Here is a 16664-nt window from a genome sequence, read left to right on the forward strand (position 1 = left end):
TTTCTAAATTAAATTAATTATTTATATTAATGAATATCGTGATTGACATATAATATAGTAGATTGCTGCACGTATTAATTTTTAAAATCAAATTCAAACTCATAATAAAATTTGATTATATATTATTTAAATTTATCTCGTTAGAGTATGGTGGAATCAAAAGCCGAATATACTTACTATTCATACTATGAATCTATGTAAAAACCTCTAATTAAGGACGTATATATATATTTGAAAAATGAGGAGGGAAAGAGACGCCAAGAGTGTCAGATCGAGTTTTCCAGAAGGAAATCGGTTGAAGGACTGGGAGAAAAGTTTGCTAGAGAGAACGGATGACAATTGTCCTTTAATAAAGGAATTTATTCTTTTATAAATTTTGCTACTTACAAGAATTTGCATGACACGTTTCACACGAAGAATTTCTCTAAATTAAAGAACTTGATAAAGTTATTTAAATTATATTAATTAAAAAATCTCATACTTAACTTAACCGCCGATGTCCATCCGCCGAAGCAAGCTGCAGCAAGTCTCTCGAAGTACTCTAATTCCCAGGAATTAATTTTCGGAATTTTTGGTTTTCTGTTAATTTCCATGGAAATTCATAGATTTAAAAGCTCAATTTCTTCTTGAATTGGACCACAATTTACTGTTTTCTTAGATATAGAGATACAATTATATCGGAAATGACAGCCCTTGCTGCTTCAGTTCCTCCATGGATCCCTGAAGATGACCTCTTATTGAAGAACGCCGTTGAGGTATATTTCCCTTTTCATTTCGTTCTATTCCTTCACACTGCCAACTTATAATCATCATAGTCTTCAAATTTTACTTTATCTGCTCTTGTTTTCCTGCTATTTTGAAACCCTAGGTGATTTTCCGAAATGGAATTTTGGAATCAGTTTGTGAAGGAAAATATGCGAATTTTTCCTGTTTTCATTTTGGCGGTGTTTGTTATTTCAGGCAGGCGCTTCTTTGGAAGCACTTGCTAAAGGAGCAGTGAGATTCTCAAGAAAATTTACAGTCAGTGAATTGCGTGATAGGTGGTATTCTCTCCTATATGACCCTGTTATTTCAGCTGAAGCTTCAGCTCGCATGGTGGAATTTGAACTTCCTGTCCCCAATTCCAAAGTTAGTGCGGACATTTCTGCTAAAAGAAAGCTTGAAACAGTTAGACGAATGTACTATGCCAGGAGGAAGAAAACTTGTGTCCGACCTGGTGACTCTCCTAGTATCAGTTTTATTGGTGCACCAGAGGCTAGTTTTGGAGACAATATGCCATTTGACAGTCAGCCACTTGGTGGAAGTTGCATGTTTGGAGAACGTAATCAAAACCATCTTGGATTTGTTGGAAAGGATAATGAACTTCCTGTGGACTTTCCCTCTTTTGAGAAAGATAATGGATGCAAAAGTATTCCATGTAATGTGAGAGATGGATCAGTAGATTTTCCGAGTTGTGAGAGAGGTCAGGAGATGGCATTGGAACATCCGTTGCCAGAAAGTATTCCTTCGTTTCATGCAGAGGGACTTTCCTCTCCTCTAGCATTATGGGAAACGATGAAGGACATTTCTCCACCTGCAATGCCAGTTAGTATAAGCATTGAAGATAAAGATAAACAAGAAGCGCAGTTGCATCGTGATGGTATGGAACTAGATGGTGATAAAATAAGTTTATCAGGAATGGATGTTGTCCATTCGGGGGCAATGTTGCAAGATAAACATGATGTTGATGTACTTAATAATTCAAATGCAATCCCAGAATGTGATTATGCAGATCTTTCACAGTCGCTTTTGAACTTTGCAAATGAGGATGAGCTGCTTTTAGTGGATGTGAATGGGAAAGACACAATAGATAAATTCTGTTATGACGGAGCTTTGGTGAATTTTCCTAATGATATTCATGGTAAAGCACTAAATATTAAAGAATCGAAGACAATAGTTTCAGATAAAAACCAAATTCTTGCCAAGGCATGCCGTGCAGAGTTAGAGCCTGTTGTTGAAAGGTCACTTTCTAGTGATGTTGAGCAGCATGGTTTTTTGTGCTCAGAAATCAGTTTACCATCATCCACATCAGCAGCACATCCATGTTCTTCAGAGCAATGTGATGGAGAGATGGAGTGTACTTTAAACAGTGAAGACCCTGACATCCCATCCAATGATGATGTTTTCTTTCCTAAAGAATATGCTTCTTCCATAATGAGAACGCAATCTAAAGAGGTTAGTTACTCATCTTATTCACATGCTAATTTAAAGAATGACAAACAACAGCAAAGCTTGATGAACAAAGAAGCAAATCCTGCACAATCTCGAATTGCTCCCCAGATGACAAGACTGGACATATTGCCAGCAACCAACCCAGGCAACCAACTCGGTGGCTGTGGAATGAAATGTGAATCTCCTGATGATGTAGCGTCCAGACAGGCTGGCAATGCTGAGGGATACACCAACCAATGCAGGACAACACAGGAAACTCTAATTTCTGGCCCAGTTGGATCAGTAAAGGCAGAGGCATTACATGCATGTAATGCTACGTGTTTGCCATTATATGCAAAACCATGCTCCCCTAAACGAGTAACTTCAGTACCAGAAGCCAAACCCTTAACATTAAATCAGGAAGAATCTGATATTGACGATGAAGAAATTCCATCCTATTCTGACATCGAAGCCATGGTAAATCTGACTAAATGTGTTATTTTGGGGGATTCAGCTTGATCTTCTGTCTTCTTTCAACTTGTTTTTAAGTTCTTTCTCTGATTAACATTATGGTTCTTCCTTTCAGATACTTGATATGGACTTATGCCCTGATGATACAGATTCTTCTATTGATAGGCAAGGTAACTTATGGATGTTTCGCTTTTAGTATATTTTCCATTCTACATGTAAGTTTATCCTTGAAACTATGTGTTGCAAATTCTGCTATTCTAACAGTCACAAATGTAGTTATGACCTATGCTATTAATTGTATATGTTCAGATGATATTTGCCTTCCATATTATGAATATCTCCTGGTGGTTACCAATTAATTGTCCTAGTGAAGGGAGCTAATTAATTAATATGAGAAATATTTTGATTCTTGTAGCCACTAAGTTAAAATAAATCAAGTGTAGTTATCTCCAGATAAGTGGGCTTTAGCTTTTCTCTTCCTAAATTCCAGTCTCAAGTTATCAAAATGAGGATACCAGACGGACAATTATAAGATTGGAGCAATGTGCCCAGTCATCTGTACAAAGAGTGATTGCTTCTCGAGGAGCATTTGCTGTCTTGTATGGGCGTCATTTGAAGCATTATATAAGGGAAACTGAGGTATGTTAAACTAATGTTTCACCTTTCTTTTTCCAATAGCATAAGTGGTAGCAGTTATACTCTTAATTGATTTTTGTTCAAGAATCAAGATTAATCTATTAGTTTGTGCTTATGACTGTGATTAATCTCTCAGCTTTTGTTTATTGTTAGAGTTTGTGCAATATTTTTTACCTTTTTATATGTGACCTCCTCCTACCTTATAGGTCATACTTGGCAGAGCAACAAATGATATGGAAGTTGACATTGACTTGGGAAGAGAAGGACCTGCCAACAAAATATCAAGACGTCAGGTTGCATATGTTTCAGTGTCTTCTGATGCAATTCATATTTGCATTTAAAGCTGGTTGGGTGGATCATATTAATTTCCTTGTTCTTTTATTTAATGTTATAATCTTCTCTTTAATTTATTGATGGAGACTCAAATGGTGTTGCACTTTCTGACATATTATCTTTGTCTATGATTTTGTTAAAGTGATGCAGACACAAGGAATTAGAAATAAAAATAAAGAAATTAAGAAAGAAGAAGCAATCAAAGGCGAATAGTACTTATCAGGAAAATTTTTTCGCCTTTATGATTGAATTTGAATATTTTAGGATTCTTTGAGTTCAATCCAGGGCCCTGACATTATTTCCTCACCTTTGAAATCCTGTAGTTCAGAGCAAACTGTTCTGTGTATGGAAGATGGTTCTGTTCAGATGTTACTGTGTAACTTTTCACAATTCCATTCATGTCAATCAAATACCCCCCTTTAGTTCCTTGATGTACCCTGTGGCCTTTAATTGTATGGAATTGTGACTGGTTGTTGCTAGGCACTTATAAAAATGGAAGCAGATGGTTCCTTCTTGTTGAAGAACCTTGGTAAGAGCCTAGTATTTTTGAATGGCAAAGAAATTGCTATTGGACAGAGTATGAGTCTTCGTTCAAATAGTTTGATCGAGGTATGTGGTTTCCCGTTATCTTCCTGTTTAATAAGCTTTAAGCTGTTTGAGTGGTTTTGCCGTCTTATATTCAATTTATGCTTTTCCTTTGCGATCATTATATTGCTTGCACTGATCTGTTGTTCAGTAACGAGAGAATTAATTTATTGCTAGTATTGGATCTACAGATTGGGGGAATGGCATTTGTGTTTGAATTTGATAGCAAATGTGTGGGTCAGCATCTGGCAAATGCCACCAAAATCCACCAGCAAAACAATATCAAATATGAATGATCAGAAGGGATTTCATGAGTAAACAAAGCAATCAATTGTTTCCTCTATGTCCCATATCAAGCTTCATTAGGCGTACAAAAGCCAGTCTTGTAATAGTGTGCCCTTGCGTTGGACGTACACTGTCCAACTATATATATGTTGAAGAAAATTTCATATCTTGGACAATAATTGTGTTTATGGCAACACATACTATGTATATGAAATATAGTTGGTAATTCATCCTACTTCATAAAATATGGAAGAATAATAAACAATGAAGGATATAGCTGATCATATATAATATTATCTACAAATGGTCTAGTGCAGTAATTTTTTTCCCACGTTTATTATTATTATTATTATTATTTGGATAGAATGTCCATAATTATCCATTTCATTTTCTGTTGCTCCCACCATGATCTCATATCTACAACTTCCTGTACACTGCTAGAAACATCTGGATCAAGGGGACAGAAAAAGGAATGGACCATAATGAATGTGCTTGTTTTGTGATTGTGTGACAATTGGCAACATTACTATAAACCCTGCAGCATCTCTCCTCTTGATTATAAATGACGCAGACTCAATTACAGGCTGGAGACGAACTTCAGATCACGTGTTGCGTTAGATGATGTGTGAGGTGTTAAAAAAAAACTGATCAATTTATTCGGAGTGTGTGCTTTTTACACATCTTTGGTCCAGAGTTTGGTGATATTCGACTTCACCATACTGATATGGACGAGCGGAAAGGAGCCTTATGCAGTATGCACGCCAATAGGTAGGTATAGATTTTTTACATTTACCGTCTGGATATCCAGAAAACTCTTTGACGTCCAGAGTATAGAAACTTGATAGTAAACCACGTCCAGCTGCTTGCTTATATTGGAAGATTTCAAATTTCTTGGGGTTTCAGTCGTTTAATTTCTTGTTGTTAACTGCATGGTCCAAGTGATTTTTTCAATTGCCGGTAAAAATGTTTTACGGAGTGCAATGAATTTAACAAATAATTTATGTTATTTGGATCATTTTATTTGATTAATTTTTATGGGAAAATATATTTTAATTGTTTGATTTTTTTAAGCTAACAAATAATTTATTTTAAAAGAAATTAAATCATATAATAAAGAATTGAAATTTCGTAAGAATTGGTATGGTCTCGTAGAACTTAAGCTGATTTGGTGTAGTTTACCAATAAAGCTCTAAATCACTCCTAAATAAACTAGACGTCTTTTTTTTTTCTTCCAAATTAAAATGAAAAAAATTTGTTGAGAATCTGAAGGTAATGTATTTCACTTCAGTAGATCTGTCCCTTTTCTCAATGTTTTATTGTATTTTTCCGCTACAATGTGAGGGGTATTTTCTGATTATTTTATTTTGTTTTATTAAATTGGATTTTATTGATTTATTAAAGGCAACTAGTAATAAAAAAAATATTTTTTATTTGAAATAAAAAAATTAGTAAAATTTTAATTTATTTAATTTATTTTATTTAATTTTTTGTTTGAAATGAAAAGATTTATTTTTTAAAATTTATAAAATTATTATTTATATAAATAATTAAATTATATATGATTTTGTTAGAATTTATTTTATATTTTTTGTGAAAATCTTAATATTTTAAAAAAGTAAAATTATTGATTAAAAAAACTAAAATATGAGTGCCAAGTGCCAACTGCTAACTATGAAGACCTATAAATTATCGAAAGAATCTCAAAAGAACCTATCATTGGATTATTCTGATGGTAAAACTTGGGGATAGAAGAAATTAAAGAAAGGGAAAAAAAGAAAGTTTCAAAGGGATTCTTATAATTCACTCAAAACTTTTCACTTTGGACTTTAAAGTTTAAACTTTACTTAAAGTTTAAATGTTATTTTTATTTATTTTATTATAATAAAAAGAGTTAACATTTGGGAACTTCTAATATTTTATATTATAATTGGAACATTTTTTTAATCTAACTTAGAGACTGAATTTTCTTTACAGAAGTTTTGAAAATGTATATTTTTACGTCAAATGTGTAAATTTCAGAGTGCTTCTCAATATAACAAGATTCGAGATGACTTGAGAAAAAATTTATATACTTAACTAATTATATTAAGCATTCATATGGTTCTAGAAAGTAAATTATATTTAAAAAATATTATAAAAATAAATTTAAAAATATTTTTAACAGAAAATATTGAAAATATTTTTCATAAAAAATATTTTTATGAAAAATGAATTAATTTCATAAAAATATTTTTTAATAAAATAATTTATTTTTTATTATTTAATTTTAATTTAAAAAATAAAATATATTAATAAATTTATATATATAATAACACATTTAAAATATGAAAAATGACTTAATCTTTTAAGGGCTTAATTTTTTTTTTCATCAATAAATTATTTTTTCTTAATTAAATTTTTTAAATATTTTAAATATCATAAAATATTAAAAATATTTTCCTAAAACTAAAATATTTATACTTACCAATTTTTTTTTGAAATTTATACTATTTTATTATATTCTATATTCTATTTTAATATTAATTAATTATATGTTTATTTATAATTATCATTATATATTAATTTTATTTATACGTTATTTGTAAATATTTAATTTGAATTTGTTATTTATTGTTTAGGGCTATACGACTACCCATTACTAAAATTTAGAGTTATAGAGCTGTTTTGAAAAGAAAAGCTCCTTTTAAATTCTTTTATGGCTCATGTTGAGTTTTGATTCGAGAGATTGATGGCTTTTACTAAGTTTAGGAATACTAAGTATTTTATTAATTAATAAATTTTTTAAAATATTAAAAATATTTTAATATATTTTTTACGATTAAAAAATTAACTAATAAATTCATCTTTATTATTAAATAATAATTTTCTTTATTTTGAATATGGAAGCAATGGTAGAGTTAGACGTAGACGGCAACTGCACACAACTCACAGAAGAGAAGTAAATTAGCTAAACACCCGTCGTTATATCAATCACCATAAGTGTCTTTATCTCGTTCAAGCAATCTCTCCTTTCTCTCAATCCAAGATTCATCCTTTTTTTTTTTTTAACTAAAATTTAAATAGCCAATAATATTACACTGTTGAAGCCTCCAACAAAAGCTCTTGCTTACCAATCTTTAAATATGAGCATTTACAGAACTACTCTGACAGTCTCCCCGTCAAAGTTAAAAGCCACCCACTATCACATTTTGCAAAGCCGAGCCAATACCCAATGTCACACTGCAAAATTTAAAGGGTAATTTACGATTTAGTCCCTGGGTATTGCCATTATTAACAAGTCAGTCCCTGTATTTTCAGAAACCTATTAAAACGTCCTTATATAATTAAAACGTTAACAAATCAGTCCTTCCATCCACTATTACCCTCTTTTCCGTTAAAAATAAGATGAAAAGGAGAGAGAATATTTTAAAATTTCAATTTTACCCTTTTCAATCCCTATTAAGCAGAAATGTATGGATGGGTTTGCCATAACAGTCCGATTACAACCCTAGAAACAACCTCTCATCATCTCTCAGCAGACAATCCTCCCTTTACTCTCTCACCTCCAATTTTACCCTTTTAAGCATACTCCATCATCTCTCGGCAGACTATCTTCAACATTGATCAAGCACTGAAAGGATCCCACCTCCGTTTCGTTCATAATAGCCGACGATCAAGCACCTAAAGGATTCATTCTATCTTTGCGAGAATGTCTGGCATCAGCGGATCGATGGGAAGCTGGGATGGTGGTTACATGAATGTGAATTGCTGCTGTGGAAAAAGAGCGGGGGTTCGCATATCTGAATCTGCTAGTAATCCAAACAAGCTGTATTATTACTGTCGAGATAACAAATGTGGGTCATTTCTTGGGTGGTGCATTCCAACAAATGTGAACTCTCCAACATCAAACAGTATAGGTAAAGGGTTAGAGGTATTCAAGGCCAACTTATCAAGAACGATTGCAGAGATTAAAGAAGAGTTGCTGAAGATTAATGAAGAGACCAAAAAATTACATGTAAAGCTGCAAAAAATTGAAGCTATTTTGAACCAGATGAAGAATTGTATGATAATTATATTGTTACTCTTGATAGTGTTTGCTGTAAAAACACCATAAAAAGTTGTTTAGATGCATTATATAAAGCTGCAGAAGATAGAAGTTATGTTGAACCAGATTGTAGTATATTCTTTATGTATGAATGAATTCTGTACTATTTATCTAAGTTAGATGAGTGGAATTTTAGCATGTTAGTTTCTTGTAAGTGAATGGTTAAAATGAAGGACCAAACAGTTGTACTGATTCAAAACTGGAGGACCTAATAGTTTCGAAATTTAATATATAAGGACTAAAAAATTGTAAACGTTAAAACTTAAAGGACGAAGAAATTTTAAATACTTAAATAAATGGACTTAGAAGTTGTAAAATTAAAAGTAATAGAAGAGTGATGATAATGTTACATTTATCCAACTGTAACTTAATATCAAGTACAAACAAATTTTATAAATGCACAATGAATAAAATTGGAGCTGAGCAAATGAAATTAAAGGCATAACTTCATTAATATGTCCTTTTTGTTCAAATATGTATTACAAAATGAGACTTTACAAAATCAGACTTGATCATTACAATGTCATACATCTATTACTGCCATTTTAATGATCAAGTAAGGCCAATATTTGTAGCACTGTACCAATATCTATGATAAACTCTCAAAAAAGAATCTGTGCACAGATTTACAATATTTACAAATAGACAAAAAGCTCAATCCAATGCCCCAAAATACATGTTTTTCCAAAATGTACAAATTATATCCCATCAACTAACAACATTCTCAAAAAGATCATTGGATATTCCAAAGGCTCCTTTAGATAGTTGGTCCACCACTTGATCCCACTTGATTAGTATTAACCCCTCTTGAAGTCCCCGCACTTGATGCAGTAGTGTGTTTTCTCTTCTTTTGACTTGCAGCCATATTTGCCTACAATTAGAGAAATACATAAAAAGGTTAAAAAGGTTAAAATAGATTCATTATATGCAAGCAAACAAAGGTATAGTTACCCCAACAGCAGCATATTGACAACTTCTCTTATTGTGGCATGTTTGTAAGCACCTAGCACAAGTGACAGTTGTTGTCCTCCTTCCTCTTGCTGGTGGTTCACTCTCATCTCTCTTTCTAGCCTTCCTTGGCCTTCCTGGTTGCCTCCTCAAAGGAGGTGGCAACATTGATGGGTGTTCATTATCAGGTTTAAGCTCAGTTTGAGGAACAGGATGTATGGCACCTGCATAAACTCTTGAATAGCACTGCACAGTATAATATTCATGGCAATTTATGACTATGTTTGTACAACTCAAAAGCCAACATTAAATCATCATCATTTTCTACACTCATCCCACTACCAGTAACAAACGAAACAAATGATGCAGCTATGTTAAACAACTTATAAACATCAAACAACAAGGATATGTACGAATACCTTGCAATAGGGACATTATATAAAGAATCGGTTTTGTTTTCATATGTCAACACCACAGTAAATCTCTCTTCCACAGCCATGTTTTCAGACCTGCACACATGAATCACACATTCTTTAATTAGTCAAAATCTCCTGAAAAAAAAACATACTCTAAAACTATCAGTAACAGTAAGTGGTACCCACATGTTTTACTATAATACAAATATTATGATCACACATCCAAAGAAAAAAAAAATAAAAGAAAGCACAAAAAGTTACCTTTCCCCAGTTGTTTGACAGAAACCAACAAAATCGGGACCACAACTTCTCTTCAACAGAACCCAACTTCTCTTCGATAAAAACCAACAAAATCGGGACCACAACTTCTCTTCGACAGAACCCAACTTATCTTCGATAAAAACCAACAAAATCGAGACCACAACTTCTCTTCGACAGAACCCAACTTCTCTTCGATAAAAACCAACAAAATCGAGAAGAGAGGATTTAGGGAAGAAGATGGAAGTTAGAGATTTGAGAAGAGAAGTTATCGACTTGGGAGAAGACAGAAAGTTAGGGATTTAGGAAGAGAGAGGTTATCGATTTGGGAAGAAAAGAGAAATTAGGGATTTCGGAACAGAGGTTTTCATTTTCGGGAGAAGAGAGAGAGAGGATAGGGATTTGAGAAGAGAAATTATCGATTTGGGGAAAAGTTACACTAAGGTTATTTTGGTCTTTTCATCTTATTTTTAACGGAAAAGAGGGTAATAGTGGATGGAAGGACTGATTTGTTAACGTTTTGATTATATAAGGACGTTTTAATAGGTTTCTGAAAATACAGGAACTGACTTGTTAATAATGGCAATATCCAGGGACTAAATCGTAAATTACCCAAATTTAAAAGCCCATTTCTCTCTTTTTCCTGTCGTCTCCATTTGTCCCGCTTCGGACTATTTCTGATTCTCCTACTCAAAGTTTCCGGTCTTTTCATCCTCTTCTTTCTTCTCTCTTCACTTCACTTCCATCCTCCTTATCTTGTTTCTTTAATCTTCAATCCACCGTCCACATCAAATTCTTTTGAGAAGTTTACCAAATGGGTGATCTCGTTGGTTTTTCTCTGCCTTCTCTGCTTCTGATGCTGCTTACATTGATGAGTTTATGCTTGATAAGTGTAGAATCAAAGACTTATTGGCAAGATGTTGAGGTTTTGAAAGAGCTTAAAAATGGGCTTGACCCAACTTCTGTCACCCCTGGCTCCTGCTTGAGCTCTTGGGACTTCTCTGTTGACCCTTGCGATAACTTGTTCAGTGAGCGGTTCACCTGTGGGTTCAGGTGCGACCTTCTTGTCTCCGGCACTAGTCGAGTCACCGAACTCAGTCTTGATCAGGCTGGTTACTCCGGCTCGCTTGTTAACTTTTCTTGGAACCTCCCTTATTTGCAGATTATGGACCTGTCTAGTAATAATTTCTATGGCCAAATTCCCGAGTCCTTCTCCAATCTCACTCGTTTGAGTCGACTCAGCCTTTCAAGAAACTGGTTTTCTGGCCAGATACCTGTGTCGCTTGGCTCACTCCCTAACCTCGAGGAGCTATACCTCGATAACAACATTCTTCAAGGCACGATTCCTGCAAGTTTCAATGGTTTGATTAGCTTAAGAAGGCTGGAAATTCAGTCGAACAAGCTGAATGGTGAGTTTCCCGAGTTGGGTTCTCTGAAAAACCTCTACTTTTTAGATGCTAGTGACAATGCCATATCCGGTAAAGTCCCAGCTACACTTTCACCATCTCTGGTTCAAATCTCCATGAGAAACAATAGCTTGGAAGGAAGCATCCCGGAAAGTTTCAAAAACTTGGGTTATTTACAAGTACTGGATCTGAGTCGCAATAAACTCAGCGGCTCCGCCCCTTCCCTTCTCTTTAACCACCCATCTCTTCAACAGCTCACTCTCTCATTCAATTACTTCACAGCCATACAATCACCAGCACCTATTGCTACTTCGACGGCCATTCAGAGTGAACTGATAGCCATCGATTTAAGCAACAACCAACTTCAAGGACTTTTACCCACGTTTCTGGCCTTGATGCCAAAGCTATCAGCATTGTCACTAGAGAACAACAAATTGACAGGGATGATACCAACCCAATTCGGCATTAAAACAGCCGAGCAGGGGACCGAATTCTTGCCGTTTGCGAGGCTATTGCTGGGAGGAAACTACTTGTTTGGGCCGATCCCGGTGGCGTTAATGGAGCTGAAAGCAGGGTCAGCGGACGTGAGACTAAACGACAACTGCTTGTTCCGATGTCCGGTGACGTTATTTTTCTGTCAGGGTGGTGATCAGAAATCGCTAATGGCGTGTAAAAGCTTTAGCCCTTTCATTCCCTAAACAAATCCATGTAATTACTGTAGTTTTTGTCAATAATATGTACGTGGATTAATTAATTAAAAACAAGTTTAATAATAATGAGGAGGAAGACGTACGAGAGAGAAAGGTGATGATCAAGATCAAACCCTAGATTTTTTCGGCCATCCTCTGACACAACAATGTTGGTGTCCACGTGAATTTATGGGAGGTGGGGTAGACGCGCAAGAAGTGGTCTCGTAGAGCGTAGCTGCTGTGCTGGGTGCTTGTGGTCCACTATGCACTCGATTTGTTTTTGGGGCCGAGTATGTATACGAATCTATTCACGTGGTCTTTTTTTTCTGCATTATCTTTTTTTTTTTAATAAAATTTATCAATTTTAAAAAATAATCTAATAATGTTTAAAAAAAATTAATTTAATAATATGAATTAACCTTGTATTTGGATAAAATAATTTTAAATGTAAATTTAAACTTAATAAAAAATATATTTTTTTGTCAAAAAATAAAAAAATATCATTAAAGCATAAACAAACAAACAAACAAACAAGTTTACTTTCAATACTTGTTGCTTTGGAGAATGATTTTATTATAATTTTTTAAATTTATCAAGTTTTTATAAATTTTGTTTGCTGCATTTATGACCTTGTAATATATTTTTACGAGAAAAATTTTTTTATCTCCTTCAAGAATCTAGCGCGAAAATTGACCGCACTATGGATGTTCGTGGAGATGTCAAGCAAAAAACACAAAAAAGTAAACAAGTTATCTAGGAGTCAGCTCGGACACGGAGAGAAAAAATAAGCAAAATCAGAATCAAAAAATTCGAATAAAGAAAAAATAAGCGAAATCAGAGAGAAAATTCTATTATCCGAATGAGGACAATCTCGTATCTGAAACAGGCAGAAAACAATGGGCGGTCACAATAAAAAAGGAGCAATACTTACTAGAAATGAAAGGGGAACGACTGAAAAATTCTTTCTAAAGTTAATTTAAATACTTCATAGCAAGAGATTCTGCGGGAAGATGAAGCGATTAAGTGCTTTAAAACACTAATGAACTGCACAGCCATTGTCATTCACGCTAAAAACGAGAACAACCGAGCAATTAAAATTTAAAATTTGCCTCTCGTTTCGTGATTCCAACTTCCCAACCATGGAATAAACGAAATAAACGTACTATATTATATATATTTTTTCATTTTTAAATTTTAAGTATTACGATAATTTTTTACCACCTTAACTTTGAAAACATCAAAATGAAATTATGATAATTTTATAATTCTAGTTGTACTTGCATATGCTGAATTTTTTAGTTTAATTGATTAAAATAAAATATGCTTCAGTCCTTCTGTGATCTGTCCTCAATCTGTTTTTCTTCCGTAAGGAAGGTTGCAATAATGTAATTCCCTATATATAATAAAAATATCTATTTTTCTTTTTTTATTGAATGGATAAATATAAATATATTTAGTCTAACATCATAATTTGAAAACAAAAATACAATTACAAATCGCAAGCATAAATAAATATTAGTTATAATTGCTTAAAAACCTTATTACAACAGAACTTACATGTAACCAATATAGTTTGAAAATTACAAGAGAACAACATCCTAGCACCAGTGGTCTAGTGGTAGAATAGTACCCTGCCACGGTACAGACCCGGGTTCGATTCCCGGCTGGTGCAGCTTTTTACTTTTTCAGCTTTAAAGTTCATACATCTTTTATGATGGGGACATTGATGTATCTAAATAATATGTACAAGTAAATGGGCTTACTAGCCTTTTTAAATGGGAATGGTTCCATAAGACAATTTTTCAGATTTGGGCTCACCAGCCTAGTCCATCTAAAATGAGCTTCTTCTTTTGTTTGGAAGTTGAAAATGATTTGATTTGAGCCTGAGTTCCCTTTAAGCCCATAGACATATTCAATTGAAGTATTTTTATTTCTCATCCCATTTATTATTTGAGTATTATCCATGTAGGATAATTATTTTATCTTTTTTTAAAAAGGAAATAAAAGCGATAACATCATAAATGACTTCACAAGATTTTACTACTTGTGCCAATAATAATATTTGGAAAAGTTATACGTGGCATAATTTCTTCATTTCTAATTTTGTATTTTATTAGCTAAAAAATTAACTTATTTAATAAAAAAAATAACATTTCAAATAAAATTATAATTAAGAATTTCAAATTAAAATATATTATTAAAAATAAAATAATGAATAATTCAAAGGATGATAATATGGGAAAGAGGGGGAAAGTCAACAGCGTGATGAAATCAGAAGATTTCAATGTATTTGTTTATTTTCTTTCATTCGTTTTCTTCATAGAAATAAATGTTTAATCAAGAAATGTTTAGTTTATTTACAGAAAAGAGATGCAGAAGCCAAATTGGTCAAAGCAAAGAAAAACCCCAAAGTCAGAGGACCATATCCAATGAGGACTTTGAATTCAATTTCACTAATCTCAAACTACGTACTGAATAATTAATTAAACAACATTTTGAATTAAAAGATTAATTTTAATATTATAAAAAAGAAATGGTAAACCAGTATTGGACTGACTGGAAAATAAGTAAAAAATATAAAAATTAAGTTGCAGCTTGCTCCAGCACTTATCATCCTCATACAAGCAAAGGTGTGGTTTCTCAGGTGCATAATCAAACCGCAGCCTGCTCAAACATGGACTTCAAGTTTCTTCACTATCACCTTGGAAATTATTATTATTATTATCTAGCGTATGACACCGTCATTAGTTAACTCAAATCCATGCTAAATATTTGTTTATTCTTTGGCATTTTCTTTCCACTTGTAATTCAAACGTTCACACTTTTTTTTTTTTTCAAGTAAATAATGTTCTTTAAAGTAAAGAATGAATCAAAAGTCATTTCGCAATTTCCTTAGTATTGATCTTCTTAACAATTGCGAGACTCTCTCCAATGGTTTGAATACTATAATCTCCTTGAGTAATGATGGAGAAATTTTACTAGAAAAATTTATAAATTTTGACAGGTAAATTCCCATATTCCTATTTGACTACTGAAAATCTAAAGGAACTCAATTAATTCTTTTTTAAAAATTATTTCTCATATTTAGAAATATAATAAGTGAAAGATTTTTTTTTTTAACTTAAAAAAATGATTTTATAATATAAATTTCTTATATATATATGTGATTTATTTCTAGTAATTGGAAACAAATTAACTTACCTCATTGATGACTATTCTTATAAATTATTGTACAAAATTCAGAAAAAAGTCTACAATAAACAATTAATCAACAACCATAGGATCTTTCATCTCCCAAAAAGCATGACAATTTTTTTTAATGGGCTAAAAGTCCCATAAGCAGTCAAGTTTGAGCAAGTCTTTTAATATTAATTTAAACATTTAATTAATTTTATATTTTAACATGTACAACTCCATTGGTACTCAATGGAGCTTACTTTATTTTCAATTAATATAATTGTGGTTTGATGAAGCTAAGGATAATGAAATTAAAACCCAAAAGGCAGATAAGTACTTCACCTCCTGTTGTTTTACATGCATAGCCAAACCATTGGAAAAATAGTCTAATATGAAATGGGACATGCACCACCACTAAGTTCCTTGCCCACATATCCATCAAAGACTTCCATTATTGAAAAGGCAATCCAAATTTAAATATCAAAATGCATCCACACCCTTTCTCCACCTCCACCTCCACCACCACCGCCACCATATTAATCAATCCATGACAATGATTTCTTTGTAAATTTATATATATATTTTTTAAAAAAAAAACCATTTGACATGTACCCATTTAGGAGATATTAATCAAGATTGGTACGTGAGGTCAGGATGACTTTATATTGAAGTAAGAATCTCTAGCTATAATAAAAGTTAACCCTAGAACAAGAAACCCATGTAGATTTTTTTTTCTTTTTTTGTGATAACATCAAGTTGCTTATTGGATCCCATCTATGTCATCAGATATAAGATCAGACAAATCAGAAGTAATTTGTATAATAATTACACTGATGTTAACGGATTACCATACTACATATCTTTCTCATATATTTAAAATAATTTCTTGCTTGGTTTGTGATCATTTTTATTTGATCTTTTGCTTTCAATAATAATTACAATTTGGTCTTTATTACTGCTATTTTATTGCGTGTCCTTTTAATTTATTGTATTTAAGTGGATAAAAAGTCTTATTCAACTGCTGCCAAGTCAGACCAAAAAAAAAAAATTGTAAAAATCCACACAATATCATAAAAATAAGAAACCCATGGTTGTATTGGTTTAGGGTTTTGTAGTGTACAAATTAAATTACGAGTTTTCATGGACAATTAATATAAAAAGTTAAATGTTTAGTTAGAAAATAAAA

The 16664-nt window shown here is 32.6% G+C and overlaps 2 protein-coding genes, 1 long non-coding RNA gene and 1 other non-coding gene across 8 annotated transcripts; 3 read left to right on the forward strand and 1 right to left on the reverse strand.

Moving 5' to 3' along the window:
* The first annotated feature begins 271 nt into the window (after positions 1-271).
* Positions 272-4745, forward strand: LOC110609792. 5 transcript variants are annotated; one of them, XM_021749594.2, is made up of 8 exons: positions 272-755; positions 961-2214; positions 2320-2667; positions 2777-2831; positions 3152-3300; positions 3504-3590; positions 4111-4239; positions 4407-4745. In XM_021749594.2, the coding sequence occupies exons 1-8, from the start codon at positions 684-686 to the stop codon at positions 4509-4511; spliced, it is 2199 nt and encodes a 732-aa protein (XP_021605286.1). In that variant the 5' UTR covers positions 272-683; the 3' UTR covers positions 4512-4745. The 5 variants fall into 5 exon arrangements, with proteins under 5 accessions (XP_021605286.1, XP_021605287.1, XP_021605285.1 ...); XM_021749595.2 differs by having other exon boundaries at positions 869-2667; XM_021749593.2 differs by having other exon boundaries at positions 961-2667.
* Positions 4746-7558: 2813 nt separating this feature from the next.
* On the forward strand, positions 7559-12635 carry LOC110608494 (receptor-like protein 35). The gene is made up of 2 exons (XM_021747736.2): positions 7559-7735; positions 10832-12635. The coding sequence occupies exon 2, from the start codon at positions 11021-11023 to the stop codon at positions 12308-12310; it is 1290 nt and encodes a 429-aa protein (XP_021603428.1). The 5' UTR covers positions 7559-7735; positions 10832-11020; the 3' UTR covers positions 12311-12635.
* Positions 9005-10838, reverse strand: LOC122722310. The gene is made up of 4 exons (XR_006349275.1): positions 10210-10838; positions 9952-10041; positions 9536-9778; positions 9005-9455 (listed from the first exon to the last, which is right to left on the reverse strand). It is a non-coding gene; the product is annotated as an uncharacterized LOC122722310 (long non-coding RNA).
* A 1267-nt stretch (positions 12636-13902) lies between the features above and the next one.
* Positions 13903-13973, forward strand: TRNAG-GCC. The gene has a single exon. It is a non-coding gene; the product is annotated as a tRNA-Gly (tRNA).
* The last annotated feature ends 2691 nt before the right edge of the window (positions 13974-16664 follow it).

This window comes from Manihot esculenta, chromosome 2 (assembly GCF_001659605.2).
Source record: "Manihot esculenta cultivar AM560-2 chromosome 2, M.esculenta_v8, whole genome shotgun sequence".
Classification (NCBI taxonomy): domain Eukaryota; kingdom Viridiplantae; phylum Streptophyta; class Magnoliopsida; order Malpighiales; family Euphorbiaceae; genus Manihot; species Manihot esculenta.

What these genes read in the sequence shown, in the direction of transcription:
- LOC110608494 (XM_021747736.2), top strand. Translation starts at nt 11,021, where the DNA reads ATGGGTGATCTCGTTGGTTTTTCTCTGCCTTCTCTGCTTCTGATGCTG.
- LOC110609792 (XM_021749593.2), top strand. Translation starts at nt 684, where the DNA reads ATGACAGCCCTTGCTGCTTCAGTTCCTCCATGGATCCCTGAAGATGAC. An exon ending in TATTGAAGAACGCCGTTGAG is followed by an intron (nt 756 to 960) that starts GTATATTTCCCT and finishes TTGTTATTTCAG; the next exon opens with GCAGGCGCTTCTTTGGAAGC. An exon ending in ATTATATAAGGGAAACTGAG is followed by an intron (nt 3,301 to 3,503) that starts GTATGTTAAACT and finishes CCTACCTTATAG; the next exon opens with GTCATACTTGGCAGAGCAAC.